Source organism: Netta rufina (genome assembly GCF_964035555.1).
Source record: "Netta rufina genome assembly, chromosome: 3".
Taxonomy (NCBI): Eukaryota; Metazoa; Chordata; class Aves; order Anseriformes; family Anatidae; genus Netta; species Netta rufina.
The window spans coordinates 76,181,531-76,204,181 of NC_140125.1; the positions used below are offsets into that span (position 1 = coordinate 76,181,531).

At 39.8% G+C, this 22,651-nt stretch overlaps 1 protein-coding gene across 1 annotated transcript in view; it reads right to left on the bottom strand.

The window, feature by feature from the left end:
• Positions 1-22,651, bottom strand: part of FRK (fyn related Src family tyrosine kinase) — a gene marked incomplete at both ends in the record, with an annotated part of 61,201 nt that overhangs the window by 12,268 nt on the left and 26,282 nt on the right. Inside the window, 3 exons of the mRNA XM_084284443.1 lie at positions 12,655-12,823; positions 13,473-13,636; positions 21,804-21,925. Of these exons, the coding sequence (XP_084140569.1) occupies positions 12,655-12,823; positions 13,473-13,636; positions 21,804-21,925 (455 nt within the window). The remainder of the gene's footprint in view (positions 1-12,654; positions 12,824-13,472; positions 13,637-21,803; positions 21,926-22,651) is intronic.

Genomic DNA, 22,651 nt, shown 5'->3' on the forward strand with positions numbered 1-22,651 from the left:
ATTTTATAGGATGCCATTAGGAGGGGTGGTGAAAGGCAATGGATTTCTATGCCATCAATAAATGGATAGCAGCCAATAATGCATCTCCTTAACTGGTACAGTCTATACCCATTTCTTTTTGTCACTGTCAGAGGAAAGTGGGGAACTGGACAAAAAGCAGATGACTCATAGATGGTCTTGATAGAGCAGAAATGATGAGACTTGGAAGAAAAAAAAATAAATATCTGTAATGATAACTTTACGTCCTTTTCCTATTTAAAGTAACAAAATCTTTACAGTTTTATCTGAACTTTCCACATATTCTTCTTTTCTAACAGTCAAAAAAACAAAAACAAACAAAAACAACAAAAAACATACACAAAAAAAAACCTACAGTTATCTTTATAGGGTTTGGGCTTACTTTGATACTGATTTAATACTGCGGTCCATTTGCTTACTCTTTTCAAGATTTGTTGTGGAAATCACCCTGACGTCTAAAGAGAACCTGAGGTATTGTTCTTCTAAAGGTAAATGCATAAGCCTGACTAGTGATTTAGCATCATTGCCAACATTTGACATGTTGATCCTAAAAGGAATAAAGTATCTGCTAACTTGGGGTCTACCAAACTGCCTTTTCTCTATGGATCATTATACAGGATTTCTTCACACCATAGGAAATGACAGTCTGATTTGTTTCCAACATCAAATTTTGCCTACGAGAAATCTCTCAGTTTAATCATGCTATAAACTTCTTCCTACAAATTGAACCCAAGCAACACGTTTTTCATATATGACAACTTCTAATAAAGTGATCAAAAGGGAAGTATTCTATTATGAATAACAGCAAATTCTTCTTTACCCTGTTAATTAAAAATATTAATAACAATAACAAACCAGTGACAAGATCAATAACTATTTTCTGCATAAAGAGTGTGTATAACCTTCATTTTTCTTAGTTTATATCTTTAAATAGCACAAGCAGTAAACACTGACCAACCCTCCCCCTTATAGTGTAATGGGCACCATGAAATGGGTGCTAACTAAAAATAAAATAATAATAATTTAAAAAAAAAAAAAAAGTGGTTTTATCACTTTTTTGTCTAAGATTAAGTTTTAACAATTCAATAAGCAAAGTAAAAACTGCTGTCTCAAAACAAGACTGTGTTTTTTACCAATCAAAAGAGCAAGAAAGAAGTTGCAGCATATTTCTCTGGAGAAGCTTATGGGAATGAATAAAATAAAATACATGCCAAAATGAGTTGTTTTTTTTTAGTTTGTCATTGAATTATGTGTTTGTAATGAAGTAGCCATTTTCATCTGTAACTGGTAAACACAATATGAACAGCAGATTAATGTAGGTTAGAAACAACTTGATCAAAAATAAACTATAACATAAGCTTTTACACAAACAACACATATCCTTTTGCAAGACACGAATTTGTGAGTAGATTGATCAGTACCTGAAGAAGATATGGGTTTGATAATTTCTTTTTTGAATGAGAAATGTTTTGGTAAGATCAAAGTCCTTAAGAACCAAATGCTGGGACATGTTTATTTGGTGCAATCTATGGTGTGTTTCTTTGCCAGAAATCACCTCTAACTTAAGGCTAATTAAAACAGGCATATCAGCACTTACTACTTTCTTTCTGAAAATATGTTGTTCTAGAATTGAGGAAGCTCCACATTACAAGGCAGACACTTGGTCAGTTATTTCTATCTAATTTCCACTGGCCTAAATGTAAGTGGCCTTTAAATATTTGATAAGCCCCTCTGGAGAAACTTTGTTTGCAACTTCTGATAAACCTTCAAAAATGACTTCAAAGTAACCTTGCACTTCAGAGCAACATTGTCTTCTGTACAAGTTTATAAAGAGTGGTCTTATGTAGAGAGTACGCTGGGCATTATTGTGATCTTCTGAATAAGTTTATACATAATAAAGAAATAATGTTAAAAAGTACAAGTTCTTAGCACAAGAGACTAACTGTGAACTATTTACACTACCAGGAGAATATGATAGGTATCCAACAACCCTCAAGCATGTTTCTCATCACATTCTAGTGAACTTACAAATTAGTGCAAGTTTACGTACTGAATTGTAAGTTATGTATTGTAAAGTTATGTACTAAACTAAATTGAATAAATTTTCTTTGTTCAGGGAAATAGGGAAAATTTCCTGCGTGCAAAGCTTTTTACACTGCATATGCCTAAAGACATGACATACTGAAGAACTGAAAATATTACAAAAACCTCTGATAACTACTGACCCAGAGACTATTTTGAGAATGTCTCCTAAACAAATCTTACTTGGGAAGCTTCCATGTAAAGAGAGGAACTTGGGAGATATATTACAATACGATAATGACAAGTGCATCTGTAAACTTGAACAGGCATAAGGAACTTTCTCAGCTATGATTAATCAGTGATGATAGATGTCTTCTATATGTGCTGACAGTTGGATAAGCAAACTAGCCCAGGGAACAGGTTCTAGAGGATCTATCACACTCAGCATAGGACAAACTGCAAATCCCTACTGTAATGATTTCCACTTAAATAGAAAAAACTATGTCTCAGTGAGAAAATAAAAACAGAAATATGAAGTGATATGGTTCAGGGACCTACAACAAGACAGTGTTGTGCAGAGCCAAGAATAGAAATACAATTGATGGCTTCTAGACAATTTTCTTATCTCTGATCCCTACACATCTTTGATAATTGTGGGTCAATAACTTGAAAGGCAGAGAAGTTTGTTTCTTAAGAAGTTTGTTCCTTAAAGCAAAGATGTTTTTGCGTTTTGTTTTTTTCATTCACCCATCCATCACTATGGTTTTGCCTGCTAAAATGTCACAGATGTCTCAAAAGCAGAGTGAGTCAAACGCCAATGCACAAATAAGACCATTATCTGAATGTAGGCATCACATTACTATGGTTTTTGCTTATAGCCACAGTGATCAACTGACGTATAGTTCTGTGCTTTCTAGCCTAGACACCACACATTTTAGTCATTTGTGGCCTAGAAATACTCATGTGTTTTCAACTTTTATTCCCTGCTGAACACTCTTCAGTGTGCTGCTGAAACACTTGAGCAACTCACTGCCAGAAGCTTGAAGGAAACTGTCATCAGCTCAAGCAATGCAGTTCTTCAACATAGGATGGTTCATGATTATGCACCTGCCTAATCAATATGGAAAATTTGTTCTTCATAGTGCAGTGGACAAACTTCCACTGCTCAATTTTTTTTCAGCTGAAGCCTAATGTAATTGTGTTCTCAGTCACACCCCTGCAAAGTTACCAGCTAATATTGTCTTTTATATTAGGTTTACTGCATAAGAGAACTTTGTTTATAGACATCTGAAAATGTACTTAGGGGATTCTCCTCTGAAGAAGTATAATTTTCAATGTGAATGCTAATTTGTGAAAAGATATAGGAAAATATTAAATCAAGAGTGACTGCATAATCAATCAGAGAGCATGAGTATCCTGAGGGAGCACCAAACAAAGTAGGAAAGCAGGAGCTCATTGGCTGCTCTCCACCATACATCTAGGAATATATTCTGAACAGTATGTTCAGCTCTCCTTGGCAGGAGACCCTTAAAAAAAAAAAAAAAAAAAAAAAAAAAAAAAGAACCTCTTGCTCCTCTGACACTTTTTATCAGGACCACATCCTAGTTTAGATATGGTAGAGTCCACTGAACAACTGCACAGAAGATCAAAGAAAGGGGGACATTAAATCCTTGCCTGTTTATTATTGATTATTGCAGAAGGGATCTAACAGCAATCATGGCTTATATGCTGCCTTACAACTGCCGGAAGCTCTTCTTCCTGTGCCATTCTCCACTGGATGTTTGTGGAAAAAATAATAAAGGTGTACCTAATATTGCCAGAAACAATGAGGGAAGAAGAGGGAGAAGGGTAGAGGAGATAAGAGAAAAGAGACAAATAGGAGTAGGAGATGGGAGGACATGACCACCACCCATATACTCCACAAAGGAGGGTATTGTCCCAGGGGACAAAAATCCTGTAGCTGAAACCTCTAAATATAACACCAGCAAGTACTGAGGTGACACGGAAGACTGGTTACAAAGGATCAAGATTCATGAATTTTAACATAATGATAGCCTGTCTCACACTGATAAAAAAAGTTTAAGATAAGAAAAAAATCTCAATATTGTTGTATTAATTAAAGACATGGAAGATATTTTACATGACTTGTTATTATTTTAATCAAAAACTGTATCTTAATGATGAGACTTGTGACTCTTCCTGCAAGGCTAACAGAAATCTTGGACAAACTCAGGGATCACAGATTATTTTTTGACATTGTGAATGGCTCCACAGTCCACCATTGGCTCTGAAAAAAGTTTCCAAGAAGTCAGGGGAAAAAAAAATGATACTGGATCAATAGATCTCATCTTCTAATGTTTTTAATGATGAAGTTCTGATTATTCAGTTTAGAGATGGACAAAAAACTGCTAGCAGATAAAGGATGTTTCATTAAATCTGAAAATATCTCAGGTCGAGTTCTTTTTCCTGTAAAATCTGCCTTATTGTCTGGAAGGGTTGTGTGTGTGTATCATCCATAGCCAGTGAACTGCAAACCCAGCCCCCTGAAGCTGGTTAAACCAGATGTTCCATAGTCAGGAAGGCAGTGGGAGTTTATCCCACCAGGTGCATCAGAGGACAGTCATTTCCTGTGACCTCTTCAGGAACCCCAGTCCCCATGGTCAGAGGACTCAGAGGTTCACCTCTGTGAGACCTCACAGGCTCCAACAGCTCAACATATTTCTCAGTTTTGTCACTGTTGTAAAGTCTGCGGAAATTACAAAATGCTGCTGGTAGCTGGATTCACCTCTTCCAATTTCAGGCACCAGATCTGAGTTAGTTGTCCAGACTTTGCAATCAATTGAAATAAATATGCTTTAATAGCATGTTATTCCCTGGTTCTAATGTAGATTTCTAATCTATAGCATGACTCATATAACATGTAAGTGCCTATTTCTTTCCACTAATTATTAAAGTCTGATACATCTAAGATGTAAAATGCCTAAAGATAGGAGGAAAAAATGTAGCTAGGATGCTAGGCATCAATGTTTCTGAAAGGAACACTTGTGAATTTTCTAGTTTGTGTGCAATATCTGAAAAATTGGCTCTAGCTCCAGATTGGAATGGAAGCAGATTTATGAGTATGCTAATTACTCATAAGCCAGAAATCACAAATTTACATCAAGTGAGAATTGGTTCAGGGAAAAGTTCGTCATTGCTACCTCACCAGAATTCTGGAAGTTGAATTCTTCTTACACGTTTGAAGGCCATATATCTAAATACAAACATTTTAAGCCTTTTAGCAACAATTAATAGAAATTAGAGGAAATCCAGAAAATCTATTTGAGGAATTTTAAAGATGATTGAAAATTGTGATTGAAAATTGATTTAACTCAGTTTTTAAGTGCCTCCATAAAAGAAAGAAAAAATAAGCATACAAGGAGGCTTTTATTTTATTAGAAAAAAAAAGACATAAAAATTAAAGTGAAGACAGCAGCTAAACTGTGATGAGAAATTATGCCCACATTCTTACAGTCATTGTGATATATAATCAATGAATATAAGCAACTATATATATGAGACACGTTCTGCAGCGGAGCGGGGGATCGGGCCAGGCAGGGCTAATTTTTCCGGCATCAAGCCTACTTGAGGGAGCCGCCAGGACCCGGCAGCCCTCGTGAGGGAGGCTGACGAGGCGAAGGCGGAGCCAGCAGCGCCCCCTCCCCAGCCGTTCAAAAGCTGCCCCTAGGGAGCGCGGCGACCAGGGCGGGCAAACAGGGCGTGGCGCGTCAGAAGGGAGTGGCGCGGCAGTTAGCGCGGCAGTTCGCGCAGGCAGGGCGCGCAGGAAGGGCAGAGCGCTCCCCCTACACACAAACAACACCTCCTTAACAACAGCCGTAACTAGGTGATAATGGTCGCCACCAGGCACGGCGCGCTCTCCAGAAAGTCGGTACACACGCAGACCGACTACCCGTTAAAAAATGCCGCAGTTCAGGTCACCGGATGCAAGGAGTGTCTGAGCCTGTTGCTGCCATCGGCGGGAGGCAGAGAAACTGCGTGCGTGAGGTGCGAGCAGGTGGATGACCTGGTCCGCATGGTGGCGGAGCTCAAGGAGGAGGTGGAGAGGTTGAGGGCCATCAGGGAGTGTGAGCGAGAGATAGACTTCTGGAGTAACTCCCTGCAGGACCTCAAGGGGAGGTACCGAGGTGAGACTCCTCAAATGGGGGTGGACCCCCTGCCCTGTCCCCGTCGGGCAGAGGGAGGGGATCCGGGAGCTGAGGAGGAATGGAAACAGGTCCCTGCTCGACATCGCAGGCGACGCCCTCCCCTTCCGGCCCCACCTTCCCAGGTGCCCTTACACAACAGGTTTGAGGCCCTAGAGATTGAGAGGCCGTTGTGTGAGGAAGAGGTAGCAAATGTTCCCAGGAGGATGCCTAGGGCGAGGAGGTCGACTCCACGCCTCAGGACTGCCTCCACCAGGAAAGACAGGAGGGTTATTGTTGTTGGAGACTCGATTCTTAGGGGAACAGAGGGCCCTATTTGTCGGCCTGACCCTACCCGTAGGGAAGTCTGCTGCCTCCCTGGGGCCAGGGTCAGGGACGTTGCCAGGAAGCTTCCCAACCTGGTACGCCCCTCTGACTATTGTCCTCGTTTAATAGTCCAGGCGGGCAGTGACAACATCGAAGAGAGAAGCCTGAAGGCTATCAAAAGAGACTTTAGGGGACTGGGTCGGTTAGTGGATGGAGCGGGAGTGCAGGTGGTGTTTTCGTCCATCCCTACGGTGGCAGGGAGGGGTACAGAGAGGACACGGAAAGCCCACCTGTTAAACACGTGGCTCCGGAGCTGGTGCCAACGCAGAAATCTTGGGTTTTTTGATCATGGGGCACTTTACTCAGCACCTGGCCTGATGGCCGCAGACGGGTCCCTATCTTTTAGGGGAAAAAGGATCCTGGGCCAGGAGCTGGCAGGGCTCATTGAGAGGGCTTTAAACTAGGTAGGAAAGGGGATGGGGCTGAAGCTAGGATTGTTGGGGCTGTGCCGGGGGAACGATGGCAAGGCCGAAGGATAAGGCAATGGTCCAGCTGAAGTGCATCTACACCAATGCACGCAGCATGGGTAACAAACAGGAGGAGCTGGAAGCCATCGTGCAGCAGGCAGGCTACGACTTGGTTGCCATCACGGAGACATGGTGGGACCAGTCTCATGACTGGAGTGCTGCAATGCCTGGCTATAAGCTCTTTAGAAGGGACAGGCAGCACAGAAGGGGTGGTGGTGTGGCTCTCTATATTAGAGAGTCTTTCGAGGTTGTAGAACTCGAGGCTGGGAACAACAAGGTCGAGTCCCTTTGGGTTAGGATCGGCAGGGACAACAAGGCTAGTGTCCTGGTCGGGGTCTGCTATAGACCGCCGAACCAGGATGAGGAGACGGATGAGGAGTTCTACAGGCAGCTGACAGAAGTTGCAAAATCGTCAGCTCTTGTACTCGTGGGGGACTTCAACTTCCCTGACATATCCTGGAAGCACAACACAGCCCTGAGAAAGCAGTCTAGGAGGTTTCTGGAGAGCGTGGAAGATAGCTTCCTGACGCAGCTGGTTAGTGAACCTACCAGGGGTGGTGCCCCGCTAGACCTTCTCTTCACAAACAGAGAAGGACTGGTGGAGGATGTGATTGTCGGGAGCTGTCTTGGGCAGAGTGACCACGAAATGGTGGAGTTCACTATTCTTGGTGAGGCCAGGAAGGGGACCAGTAAAACCGCTGTATTGGACTTTCGGAGGGCTGACTTTGAGCTGCTCAGGACACTGGTTGATGGAGTCCCTTGGGAGGCGGTTCTGAAGGGCAGAGGGGTCCAGGAAGGCTGGGCGTTCTTCAAGAGGGAAATCTTAATGGCGCAGGAACGGTCTGTCCCCACGTGCCCAAAGACGAGCTGGCGGGGAAGAAGACCAGCCTGGCTGAACAGAGAATTGTGGCTTGATCTTAGGAGAAAAAAGAGGGTTTATAATCTTTGGAAAAGTGGGCAGGCCACTAGGGAGGACTTTAAGGATGTAGCGAGGCTGTGCAGGGACAAAATTAGGAAGGCCAAAGCTCATCTGGAGCTCAATCTGGCTACTGCCGTTAAAGATAACAAAAAACGTTTCTATAAATACATCAACACAAAAAGGAGGACTAAGGAGAATCTCCATCCTTTACTGGATGCGGGGGGAAACTTAGTTACAGGAGATGAGGAAAAGGCTGAGGTGCTCAATGCCTTCTTTGCCTCAGTCTTTAGCGGCAATACCGGTTGTTCTCCGGATACTCAGTACCCTGAGCTGGTGGAAGGGGATGGGGAGCAGGATGTGGCCCTCACTATCCATGAAGAACTGGTTGGTGACCTGCTAAGGCACTTAGATGTGCACAAGTCGATGGGGCCGGATGGGATCCACCCAAGGGTACTGAGAGAACTGGCAGAGGAGCTGGCCAAGCCACTATCCATCATTTATCAGCAGTCCTGGCTATTGGGGGAGGTCCCAGTTGACTGGCGGCTAGCAAATGTGACGCCCATCTACAAGAAGGGCCGGAGGGCAGACCCGGGAAACTACAGGCCTGTCAGTGTGACCTCAGTGCCAGGGAAGCTCATGGAGCAGATCCTCCTGAGAGTCATCACGCAGCACTTGCAGGGCAAGCAGGCGATCAGGCCCAGTCAGCATGGGTTTATGAAAGGCAGGTCCTGCTTGATGAACCTGATCTCCTTCTATGACAAAGTGACGCGCTGGGTGGATGAGGGAAAGGCTGTGGATGTGGTCTACCTTGACTTCAGCAAGGCTTTTGGCACCGTCTCCCACAGCATTCTCCTCAAGAAACTGTCTGCCCTAGGCTTGGACTGGCGCACGCTTCGTTGGGTTAGAAACTGGCTGGATAGCCAGGCCCAAAGAGTCATGGTGAATGGAGCCAAGTCCAGTTGGAGGCCAGTCACTAGTGGCGTCCCCCAGGGCTCGGTGCTGGGGCCGGTCCTCTTTAATATCTTCATTGATGATCTGGATGAGGGCATTGAGTGCACCCTCAGTAAGTTTGCAGATGACACCAAGCTATGCGCATGTGTCGATCTGCTTGAGGGTAGGAAAGCTCTGCAGGAGGATCTGGATAGGCTGCACCGATGGGCTGAGGTCAACTGCATGAAGTTCAACAAGGCCAAGTGCCGGGTCCTCCACCTGGGGCGCAATAACCCCAAGCAGAGCTATAGGCTGGGAGAGGAATGGTTGGAGAGCTGCCAGGCAGAGAAGGACCTGGGAGTGATGGTGGATAGTCGGCTGAATATGAGCCAGCAGTGTGCTCAGGTGGCCAAGAAGGCCAACGGCATCCTGGCTTGTGTCAGGAACAGTGTGACCAGCAGGGCTAGGGAGGTGATCGTTCCCCTGTACTCAGCTCTGGTGAGGCCGCACCTCGAGTACTGTGTTCAGTTTTGGGCCCCTCACTACAAGAAGGACATCGAGGTGCTTGAACGGGTCCAGAGAAGGGCGACGAAGCTGGTGAGGGGCCTGGAGAACAAGTCCTACGAGGAGCGGCTGAGGGAGCTGGGCTTGTTCAGCCTGGAGAAGAGGAGGCTCAGGGGCGACCTTATCGCTCTCTATAGGTACCTCAAGGGAGGCTGTAGCGAGGTGGGGGTTGGTCTGTTCTCCCACGTGCCTGGTGACAGGACGAGGGGGAATGGGCTTAAGTTGCGCCAGGGGAGTTTTAGGTTAGATGTTAGGAAGAACTTCTTCACTGAAAGGGTTGCGAGGCATTGGAACAGGCTGCCCAGGGAAGTGGTGGAGTCACCATCCCTGGAAGTCTTCAAAAGACGTTTAGATGTAGAGCTTGGGGATATGGTTTAGTGGGGACTGTTAGCGTTAGGTCAGAGGTTGGACTTGATGATCTTGAGGTCTCTTCCAACCTAGAAATTCTGTGATTCTGTGATTCTGTGAACTTCTCTCTGTACCTCCATCTCAGGACTAAAAGATGTCTGGTTCTTATCTAGTCACAAACAAGCTGTGTTTTAATTAGATGAAAATAATCCATCAGATGGGTGAAATGTAATGACATATAATAGCAATGTATTCAGATTATACGTGATCTAGATTTACACTGCAAAATAAAGCTCAACAGGAAAATATTCAAACTAGCAGAAATCCCTTCTGGTTATCAAGCCCATGAATCTATGACGTACTGATTTGTATCATGCTCTTGTATATTGTTTGATATGTGATGATTTTACTTGGTTAATCTGCTCTTTCCTGGAAATGAGAGCATGTTTCCATGTCACAATTACTCTTATTAACATATCCTTCCTATGTCTATGCCCTGATTCCCCTGGGAAAGAAACCTGGAAGGGGTTTCAACTGGAAAAGAGAGTGCCCAGGGTGGAAGCTGGCCACTACACCACTACATGCTCATAGGTTTTCCAGGCCAAACAGTAAGGTCCTAGACTGCAGGAGAAATTTTCTCATAAGCATACTCTATTCCTGTGATCCTTTGCATACTTGCACTTTCCCCGTGATTCTTAATTATGAATGTCCCTCACTGCTAACACCTTAGCGCTATCTGCACATGCTAGTGCTTTCGTTTGCTTTCTTTCCGAAGGAAGGAAGGAAGGAAGGAAGGAAGGAAGGAAGGAAGGAAGGAAGTGAGAGAAAGAGAAAGAGAAAGAGAGAAAGAGAGAAAAGCTATTAAATTGCAGCTGTATCTTGGCATTAGTGTCCCATGAAAGCTTCATTAGTAGTATTTCTGGGTAGTGTTGACAGTTCTGATAGAATCCATTATTAAAACAAGTTTGTTTCATAGAGAACTGATAATATGCACTGTTCTTATTATACAGCAGGAGAAGCTGAAGTAGAGTTTTGAAATGAGTTATTAAAAGGAGATGAAATGATTAGGAGAGCTTCCCATTTTGCATATGCAATACCAGATAAATGTCAGCTGCACTTTCCTCCTAAAGAAAATAAGTATAAATGTATGCACTGCAATTTGTGCAAAATCTAATTATTTTGTTTGATGAGAAACAAATCTTTTCCTAGAGTGCTAATTGCCTCATATTTTCTTGAAGAAGGAATAAGGCAATCTCTAAAAGAAAACTTAATGTCACAAGAATTTAAGATTAGTCTTGTTCTTCATCCCAGTTTTAATTTCCTTCTTTAAATATTGTTGAAAATATTTCATGCTTTAGGAAGAATCCCTCAGTCTTTTGCAATAAAACAAACTTATCCAGATGTTGCTATAAATCATTAAAAGAAAGTAAACTATGATGAACAAATTAGAGTCTTGCCTTACGGAGAAGAAAGGCAAGCATTATACTGGATTGTTTAAACAGAGGTCTAGCGTGTAAGAAATATGAAGTAATTCCCTGTCTTTACACAGCTGGACTTGTTCTCCCTTTCAGAATCATATCTGGGGGAAAAAAAAAAAAAAATCTTATTTACACGAAGAATTCTGCTTGTTGAAAGATTCAGGTCAGATACAAGGAGAAACAGTATGGGTTCAGACTTCAGGTTTCAGGAGTCATTAAAAATAGGCTGATGGATCCCTGTCACAAAAGGGGGATTAGTGGATTCTGTCTTAGGACAGAGAAATGGACAGAAATTTCAATATGGTTTCAGTGTTTACTAGGTAGTATGGAAATGCATCAGTTCTCTGAAAACGTATACTGTCTTTCACACAACTTACAGGAGGACTTTAGTCTGAACAGTTTTCCCACTTTGGTTAAGAGAAAGAAAAAGACAAGGTTCTTATTTGCTTTCAGTTTGCAAGTCCCGAAACAGAAATAATACTGTGATGGAAGATAGCCCTAAAATGCATGCTTATATTCCTCCCTGTTCAGGAGACAATTCAAGCATATTTAGTTGTTCTTCTGATCCAAATATATTAATCTGTTTTGTTTTCTGAAATGGGATCATTAATGCCCAACTTGATTTTTTTTCAGTTAACAGCAACAAACTATAATGTTAGCTTTTTAAAAAATGTATATATCATCCAGGTTACCTGTCTTCTCTATGAGATTCTTGCCATCTGCTGGCAGATATTTTATGTTGTCAACTTAAAATGCACAGATTAAGTTAATGAAAAATAATCAAGAAAAAAATTCAAAAGCTATTTTAGTCAATAGGTTGTACTATATGCAAATATTGGATATTAATATTGTGTATTAAAACCTAAGAAAATTTACGCAGTCATTATTGAGATTAAAGTACTTCTTAAATACAACAAACTTAACACAATACGTATTCCAAAGGAGTCTTTATAATATAGCATGTAGTCACCTGGAACAATTCTAGCAACGACAAACCAGAATTAAGTTGATTACTTCACCTACAGATGGAATGTATACACAATTCCATACCAGCAACACTGTACAAAGGAGATGGCCTTGCTGGGGTTGCCTTTCATATAATATAGGTATTGAATAAGAATTTGTCCAGCTCACACTGAAACAGAAAACTATATAAAATTCTCACTCAAAATACCAAAGACTATCTGGACCTTGAGTTTTACAAGTCTTCATGTTTAAGTGCAATGATTTTAAGAATAATTGCATATACTGATAGGGTTTCTTTTTAATACCATTGAAAAAATAAAGCAGCAGCTTTGGCAGCATTTTGCATTATTAGCAATTAAGAGCAATTCACATACCTGGTCTTAATGTTTTGATTGCCACAGGGGTGGTATTGTTCCACAGTCCTTCCCATACCTCACCAAACTGACCAGATCCTAATTTTTTAACAAATACCAAAGAATTTCGGTCTATCTCCCACTGGTCAACAGTTTTATATGTCAAATCAAAAGTATTAGGAATTTGTACCTGGTAAAAGAAAATAAATAATATGTTAATTTAGAAATTTATTTTATTTTATCAGCAGAATGTCCAAGTCATTGGTAACTACATCATATTAAGTTGAATCTGATATGAGTGTTCCCTGAGAGCACAAACATGATTAAATAAGCTGAGAACACAAAATAGAGCCCAGTTCTTGGTTGTTTTTGTTTGTTTGTTTGTTTTTGTTTGTATGTTTGTTTTTGTTAGAAATAAGAAATATCCTAAAGAAAATATCCTGCCATTAAAAGTAAAATTTAGAAGTCATCCCCCTAGCAAGCTTTTTTGAACAGTGATGTATTGCTCACCTCTACCTTGTGGTTTTGTCTCAGAAATTACTTATGCACAGCTGGAGGTTTCATCATCATATACAATTACAAAAAGGTATTAAGAAATCATTATTTGTCATATTTTCTCCTCCAACTTCAAGATGATTTGTTCAAAATGGCATGGTATTTTGCTATTAACATATCAGCCTCAAAAATGAAACTGTACTGCTACCCAAGAATTCCTGAAAATATGCAGATCATTACCATTTTTAAATGGTGGAAGCAGCTACGGGGTTAGTACTTTCTGACTGACACCTGACAAATTAGCTTATAAAAACTATGTTGCACACTTTACTATCCACACTTACCTTTAAACATGGTTTTCCAAGCACTACACAAAGGCCATCACTGTTCTTACTGTAATAGCAAACAAACTCATTCATAGTTTTAAAAACTTTCTGTCTGCTCAGGAAAAAGCCTTCTTTATCTAAACTTCTGATCCTGTAGTGCTTCACAGATTCACCATCTAAAACTAAGAAGATTGAAATATATTAAGTTTCCAGGTATCACAACAATCGTACAATACAACTTTTGATGAGCATAATGGATATTAGATTTCTAAAGGTATTTGTGAGGACCTTAAAATAAATTATTTTCAAAAATGCCAGCAATCCAAAATCTTTTTCAAACCAAAGCCCACTGTTTAGATAGCTTAGCATATCCAGTCTATCATTCTTTAACTTTTTTTTCTTTTTAGGTTTGGAGATTCTTGCCTCCACCACATGGACTGACACAACAATACATAAGGATATTATTGATGGGGCAGTACATGTTTTCCATGACATGTAATGTTTTCTCTGTGTGTTTTTGTAGGACAACAAAAACAGCCAGGAACATTTAATTCAAAGTAATCTATTGATCATTTTTTAATCTTCCATTTGTCAGTATAAACATTCCAAACAACAGCTTCTGAACTGGTAAGCATGTTAGTGCAAATATATTGTCCATAACCCATGGTTTTCTGGAAAGCACTCACATTTTCCATATTGTTTTTTTTTTTAAAGTTTTGTGTGTGCTTGGAATATGTAAAAATAAAGACAATAATGTTTGGTTTTGAATAGCTGATGACTACCATTTTCATTGAAATGTATTTTATTCTTGTCTATCCTTTTGTAATCAAAAAGACCTTCACCTCCTCTCTTCCAGTAGGTTATTCAGGTGCACCTCATGATACTCAAGGTGTCCTTTCCTGTGACCATCAGAGCACTCCTTGACAGTGCCAGAAGGAAAGCTAGGCCCCTGCAAACAGGAGATAGACAGAGAAGCAGAGGCAGACCAGAGATGGAGGAAATGCACCTAATGCATTGGATAGGATAATTGGTTTAATTCCTAACAATGCCTCAGCTGTTAGTTCTAACATTAATGGTGCCATAAAATGAATTTGGCTGCTAATAAGGAAACCTGACCATATAAAACACAACTTAAAAAGGAAGATGTTTAAATACTAGGATACATGTTTTTCATCTCAAAAAGAAGATACATGCATCAGTGGAAGGTTTTCTGATATGGGGAGATTCGGGTGGAAAAATGCTCAGAGCTCAAGTACCAAACTGTAATGAAATTAAGTGAGAAACAAGCATTTTGAAGTGTGGATAAATTTTGTTGTTGTTGTTGCTTTGTTTTGTTTTGTTTTTTTCATTTAGAGCTGGTGTGGGAGCAAGGTGATGGGACACAGGCTGCTCAATTATTGTGGAGACCACTGAAATTAAGAATCAAACCAAAATGAAAAATGGGAATCATCCAGTGAGTTTGAGGAATGGCCAGGGGGAGATACATTGGAGCAGGACTAAATGTGAAGCATCACATTTCGGAAAAAGACAGAAATAGCAATAGGTAAAAACAGGAGAGAAAAAAAATCATTAAAAAACACAGTACTTTTAAAGTGAGGGGGAGTGAGGAGTGAGATCCATAGGGGAGAAGGATTCTTCTTTTGCCATCCTGGTCCTCATCACCTAACACTACACCTTTCCAATAGGTCATGTGGCTCCTTCCACACCTATCAATACAGGAGATTATCATTGCTGTCCCCTTCTCAGTGCTGTCACACAAGACAAAAATCTGAAAAGCAAAGGGAAGCACAAGGGAAAGGCCGTCTGCTGTTTACCTCCATAATACCTTTCAGTAACTGAAATTCCAGCAAACATATTTAATTTAGGTGCGTTGACTAGTGGAAACTCTTAGTTAAGTAATTAATTCAATGGAAATATCTTTCCATCCCATAAGCAGCATCAGCCTTTTGTATTTGAATATCTAATTACTGACAAATTTGTTATTGTTCCCCTCTGGAATTACTGTTGCAGATAGATCCTTGATATTGTAACACTTGGCATGAGTTTTGCTCTCTGCAACTCCCCAAGAAGGGGAAGCAGGGAGGGAGGTGCCAGCCTCTGCTTTCTGGTAACCGATGACAGGACATGAGGGAATGGCACAAAGCTGCACCAGGGGAGGGTCAGACTGGGCATTAGGGAAAATTTCTGTACCATGAGAATGGACAAACAGGCTTCCTGGAGAGGTGGTTGATGTCACATGCTTACACAGGGGCAAGAGGAGTTTAGACAATGCCCTCAATAACATGCTGTAACTTTTGGTTAGCCCTGAAGTGATCAGGCTGTTGGACTGCATGATCTTTATAGGTCCCTTCCAACTGAACTATTCTCCTCTATTTAGGCATTTAATTGTTGATCACATTAGTTAAAGAAGAATATACAGACAGCTACATATTGCACATAGAAAAAAATATTCCGAGTTATTGGTTGCTTGAAAATAACAAAGATTATATAAAGTATATTTCTCTAGCCTTTTTTTCTAATAAAAAATAAAAAATAAAAATCTTCTTCCTTAATTACTATCAGAGATGATCAAATAGTTTTCTGCTGTACTGTGCGATTGTCATGCTAGGCCACCAGAGGGCGATTAGGAGCTGCTGAAAATGTTAAGGGATTTTCTTTCTGCCCCAAGTAATATTTTTATAGAGCTGAATTACCAGTTTACAATTCGGCATGAGGACCAGAAATGAGAATATTTGTAACTCCTGAGTTACAGGAGTTGTATATACATATATATAACTCCTGAGTGTTAAGATAATTACATCAGGCTTTTTAGATACCAATCTATTTTAACACACTTAATTAGTATTTTCTTAATTATAAAATGTATTTACATTTTTGTGATGCATGTTTCAAAAATGGTGCTAAAGAAAAACGAAGCAAAGGGTAATTCAGTAACAACAGACTGAAAATATATTGAATTTTTCAAAGGTTCAAGTAAAATGCATATAGGCAAATTAATTGCTATTTATGATTCATTGCATAAAAGGGCAGCAGGATGACTGTGTTAATCTTATCTCAGTATTATATCAAAAGTGATAGTAGTTTGACTACCTTTTTTAATTATTAGCAGTGTTATATTTATTACTTGCAAAGCAGCTAATCTTAAAGTAAGAGTTGGTTTGAAAGATGTGCTCTAATTTCTTAAAGGAGCCTTGTATGAAGCTTTATGCTTGCCAGTATATACGTCAGACCACACCAGTGCAAACTTCTGACCTTATGTTTTCTAAATCTGTGAGTAATGGTTACCTCAGTGTTCTGGACAGGATCCATTTTATACTGGATTGTGTAGATACCAAATACTTTATCACGGTTCATGGCATTCTGCTGCTATTCAGACTGCATTCCTCAATTTCATGTCAGATTGTGACCAGCCAAACAGCATCTGCCAATCAGTTGTTCTAACCTTCTTACCCCAACCAAGAAGTGAGACTTGAACAAGGAAATAATAAATGAGAAAAAGAATGCCATATATCTGACCACCATTCTGACCTAATATATCTGACCAAAGGGAAATTTCTTAAGACTGTGGAGGAAAATGATGGTTTATTCTACTGTATACTACTTTCATTGGCTTCTTATTCCTGTAAGGTAACATTGCTGGTTTATGGCAATTTCAGAGCTTTTTATTTCCTTTAAATGAGTCTGGAATGTTGTGTGGATAACTTGGAGAAAATGTCTGGTTTGACAGAATCTTTGCCTGTGATAAGCAAATAAGGGGAGGCTTGGTGCAGTGCTTGACTGGGGACTGTTCACTTGTAACCTGGGGCTGAGCCTGGCTGCATGAGTGCTGCACTGCACAATTACAGAAGCTGCAGAGTGGCACAACTCCTCCGCCCATGCATGACACAGAGCACATGTTACTCTGGGAAGATCTAGCCATAACCCCTTGGTGCTTCCAGTTTTCCCTAGGCCCAAGCCAGACTGTTGAACAGGACAGGATTGCAACTTCAGCTTCACACAGCTTGACAGCTACTGGGTTTGAAGACTGCAGTGGCTTTCTCCTCAACTTCCTTGCCCCCAAAGAATCTCAGCTCCCTATTAGATTTCTTCATGGTTTAGTTTAAGAGAAGCATTCTTCTCTCCCTGTTTCCCATCTTTGCAAGTCTGGGCCATGCAGAAATAAATTTTGCAACCGCAAGGATGAGAATAAAGTAATTTACAGCCCAGGGCAGCAAAATTAAATTTTATGGTGACAGTAGCAGAGTCAACATCCTCACCAAATGAGTCATGGAGACACTAGGCCATCATCACTGCCAGCATCCCAGCATCTCTCCTCCCAGCAGTCCTCCCCCAGCACTGACAATGCAGAGCAGTAGGCAGGAAGGGAAAGCAGGAGCTAAAAGAAGCCCTGGAGTTCCGAGCCCTTACTTCCCCCCTGTCCTTCACCAGAAGAAGGAAGAGACATTTCAGCAACTGGGCCACAGCCTGCCTTTCTCAAGGCCAAAAGTGGTGCCCGGTCATCATGTCCCAGGTGGGGCCAGAAGGAAGGAGGCTTGTTGGATCACTCTCACCAGCACAGATGTGTGCAGTGGCTGTTCTGAGATCAGTCTTCTGCTACAGCCATGATTTTGCCACTCCTATCAGTCTGCTGCCTTAAATTATTACCTATTTTTCCTAGGCCTAAAGCCAATCTGGACTAGTGGAAACCACACAATATTTTGGTGGGGGGGAGAAAGAAAAAAAAAATAATAAAAAGGAAGAGAACACAAACCATTTCCATTGCCATTTAATGCAATCAGTCTTTTAGATACCATTATTCAGTAAGGGGGGAAGTAGAGAGCCTCCTGCTATCATTGGCAATGATACTCAATTAAGCTGAGCACATCTAAATTATGGCTTTTAATTAAAAAGAGGCAATGTCTAAGATGGCACCAACATGTTTAAAATTTAATATATTTCACACCAGATGCTGGAGTCATCAACATAAAAATCTGTCTACAACATGTGCATTTTTAAAATGGGAAAACCTATTTTTAAAATGTCAAACACTTTAAAATGATAGCAACACATCTCAGTGCCCTATGTAGTTTGATATGCTTTCCATTTAACCATTTGCAGCTGAGAAAAGCTTTTCTGAACACCACTTTTTATTTTTAATTTAAATAGTCCTTTGTCTTTTTTTTTTTTTTTTATGAAATATGAGTTTTTCCATCAAGGCAAGATAGAAGTGAAAAGTGTCCTTTATAAGGAATGGCAGGGCTTACTGCTTCTCTCTCCCTACCTCCTTCCTTTCTTTTCCTTTCTCTTCCTTATTCTAAAAAGATCCATTTCTCTCTCTCATTAACATTAAATCTCTTTCACATTGCCCACATGAGTGTGGATATCAACCATGAAAGTCATAAAATTTAACAGTTTGTGTGTGTCTGGGTAAAAATTTCTCTCCTTTTCTATTTCTTACGCAAAATAAAACTAAAAAAAAAAAAAAGGAAAAAAAAATGTTAGACTGTACAGTCAGTAAAAAAAAAATCTGAAAGACCTTAATTCTGAAAGGTAGGTTATCACTCTTTAGACATTATCATCTTCTCTGGAGTGAAACCAGAGAAGCAATTAGCAAGTAGAGCACATCCAATCAGTCCTACAGATGATGGGAGTTTGGGGGTCTTTTTTTTCCACACTGAAAAAGCTGGAAACAGAAATCAGAATATATTCCAAATGGGAGATGGTTACTTCTCCAAGACATCCTAAAAGAAATAGTCCTGAGTCACTGCTCCTCAAGAAAACATTGCTTTGCTTTGAGTGTTCCATTACTGCTGATAGAACTCTCTCTCTCCAGGAGAGATTCAGAAAAAAAAAAAATGCATTTTTCATAATATCTGAGGAACTAAACAACCTTCTGTCCAATTAATTCTCCCCCTATTACAACCCACTTCAGCATTTACATTAGAATGCTGATCTCTCAAAAAATCTCTCAAAAAGTATACATAAGTAATGAGACTATGGACATACAATATCCCGACCATTATATGTACTCTTACACTGGACACAAAGAGCTTGCAAAACACAAAATAGGCACCATTCAGTCAAGCCTGATTGGTAAGCAATAATAATATTTAGCTTATTCAAGATTAAGTAGCAAGTCGAGGCTAAATTAGATTCAAGCCTGGGAAGCTGCTAAAAAATCTAACAGCAGCGGTAAATCATTTCATTAATACTCCCTGTCTAAAGATTGTTTCAGAGTTTATTTTCCTTCTTTGCCTAAGAGAGCACAAATATTTAATAAATCTGAGATGGCCCTTGCATACATGCATATATGCTCAGAGAGCAACCCAAACTTGTGCTCAAAGGAGGTCTGGCTGCTGTAGCTGGAGCCTTGCCTCCACATATATAATGTTCTTCAGTTCTTCTGTTATCAAACAAACCAACATGGAAGAAATCCAAATAGATGGTTGTATCTTGTTATTATAAGCCCTCTTCAAATCTCCTGTTCCCTATCAGGCTTATATACAAATCTGAAAAATAAAAATTGTGCTACAAGCTTACTTAGTTGACTCAAATATACTAAGTTATCATATAGTATCTACCCAGGATCTGGAAGGAAAACAATGAACAGCAGCAAGGGTGATCTCATCCTATCATGAATGCTGGACTAATGTCTATTTTCGTTCTCTGACTTTCTGTAGTACTTCATACTGTAAATACGGTACTGCTGCCTTCATCTCAGAGATTTAGTCAGGAGGTAGGGTAAGGAATTAAGATTTTGAATCTTTTCTAGAAGGCTACTCTTGGGGAATAATAAAAAGAAATTGCATTTCCACCCCTAGGTGCACAAGCACAAGATTTTTCATTGATTTTTAGTAAGGTAACATGTATTCAAGTGCTAGCTTTAAGCAGGTAATACAGGCATAGCTATCCTTTCCTGCATAACACCATACCGTTATCAGTCCAGCCCAGTTCTTTGAATGAAATCAGTTCACTGATGAAGAACACTTGAAGGAAGCTGAAAGCATGTAAGACAGGGATAAGTTGGCACATCAAGGGAAAACACTTTTAAAAGCCTGTGGCTACAGTATGATCTTTGGATAAAAGGGTGTGCACACAGTGGGTCAGTTCTGTCACAGTTTGGGAGCAGTCTGACTCCTTGTTGATGTTAGTTTTCATATCAGTGCTTCTTAGCAAAAGCAAACTTCCTTGTGGGCTAGCTGAAAACTGTGGAAGGAACTCTCCCAGAACAGTAAATATCATATTTATTTCATAAACTTCCCTGTATTTCACTCCATGAGCAACATATATTTCTTTGTCTTGGCAATAAAAAGTAACCTTCTCGTATTACAACAAGACAGTGCAAGTATATACATACCCTTTCTTTCTAATTCAGAAAGAGAAACCAAGAATGTTTCAGAAGTTCACTAAGTTGCTCAATGAATTTTTTAGTTATACTGAGAAGATGACTGACATGAACATCCAGGCAGAAGAGGATTCAATGTGAAAGCACTTGGTTATGCACAAGACTCCTTTTACTGACATAAATCCACACATGACAGCTTAAAGTTTATTCACAAACATCAAGATTCTTTACTGGATTATAGAATTAAATACATAGAGAACATTAGGAAGTTTGGGTGTTGTCTCAGATACATTACATTCTTGATGCACACTGTTATGACAGGTTTGATAAAAAACGTCCATGAAAAATAACCAATGAATAATCATGTGCATCTATTACAGAAAATGTCTATGACACAAAAAGATGGCATAGAAATGTATGCAAATAAATAATGATGTTCTTATTTGATAGTCTTTTGGATTCAAATAATGGACTGAAAGTATATTTCAAAATATCATCATTATAAATCTAACTTTTTACCAATACTTACAAGTAACTTTTCAATGAAATACAACTGATTTTGAAGAACAGCTTTGAATATCTTCCCATCACTTTCCTCTTACAACAAGTAAGCATAAACCTGTGGTTGTATTCTAGCAGACACATCATTTTCTTAAACTGCTGACACCTGCTAAGATGTGTTTAATTGCTATTTTATGTACCAGTCAGTACCACACTGAAGAGCAGTTAAGGTATTTTTGACATTTTTAGCATGAAAATAGTTTCAAGACAACTAGAACACTGGAAGGACTAAGCACAAGAAAGTTAATTTGTGTTCTGATCATAATAATAACCAAAGCCTATGAAATGAAAGTTAGTAAAAAAAAACTAAATTACCCTTGCCAAGATTTCTTTATGTATCTCCTGGGTAATAAATATTATCACAAACTAATTTAATTTTCATGACCACTCTGTAATGAAAAAGTAAATGTCCAGATCCTGAAAAACATTTTAAACATAGTTTAAGGTGAAAAGCTAGAATATACCTGAAAGGGAGTATTCGCCTTTTAGACTTTCGCTTTCTCGAATTAGGAAGGCTCCTGACTGGTTTCCAGGATACAACAGCTGTTTCTCGGCATCTGCTCGCTTGATTGGGCCAAAAAACCATCTAAACAAATAAAAATTATTAATTTTACCGGTCAGTGAAACATGCTAGAAAGACAATTTCAGTTTTACAAGTTTGCTGCAAATTTACTAAAACGTATTGTGTGATATGCTAATTAAAATTCCAATAACATGGAAAAATATAAAAGAAAACCCTACAAACTAAATGACAAAATTATTGTTATTAAATATTGCTTGCACATTTGAGTGAAATCTGGATTCTATTGCTGATGGAAAGTCCTACTGATTTCAAGGCAATGAAAATTCAAAAGCCACAGATTGGCTTTGTCTCAAGAAAAATTCACCCAGAAATTTTGCCAATGCTACCATAACAGAAACTGATGCTAAGTCAATTGACATCATTTGAACAATGCAGAGGTATGCACTAAATCCTGACGTCTTAAAAGTAAAAAATTCCAAAAGCTACAGAAATACAGTAGGGTTCCAAGAGGTCATCCATGCTAAGGCCTTCCACATCCCACTTCCATGTTGGTATCTCAAATAAGTTACTGGCAATTTTTCAGCTTTGCTGCTGTTCAACAAACAGCAATGTCTCTCAAGTCAGAGCAAACATCTGAACATCAATATTCTGTGAAAATCTACTCCTCTTAAAATTAAAATATTTGCAAAACTTTTCCTCTGTCACTAATACTTGTAGTTTAGAAAGTGTTGATCAAACAATAGTTTTAGTTTCCTCCTCTGAGGGTACTAGCTATCTCTCTTGCTGCTT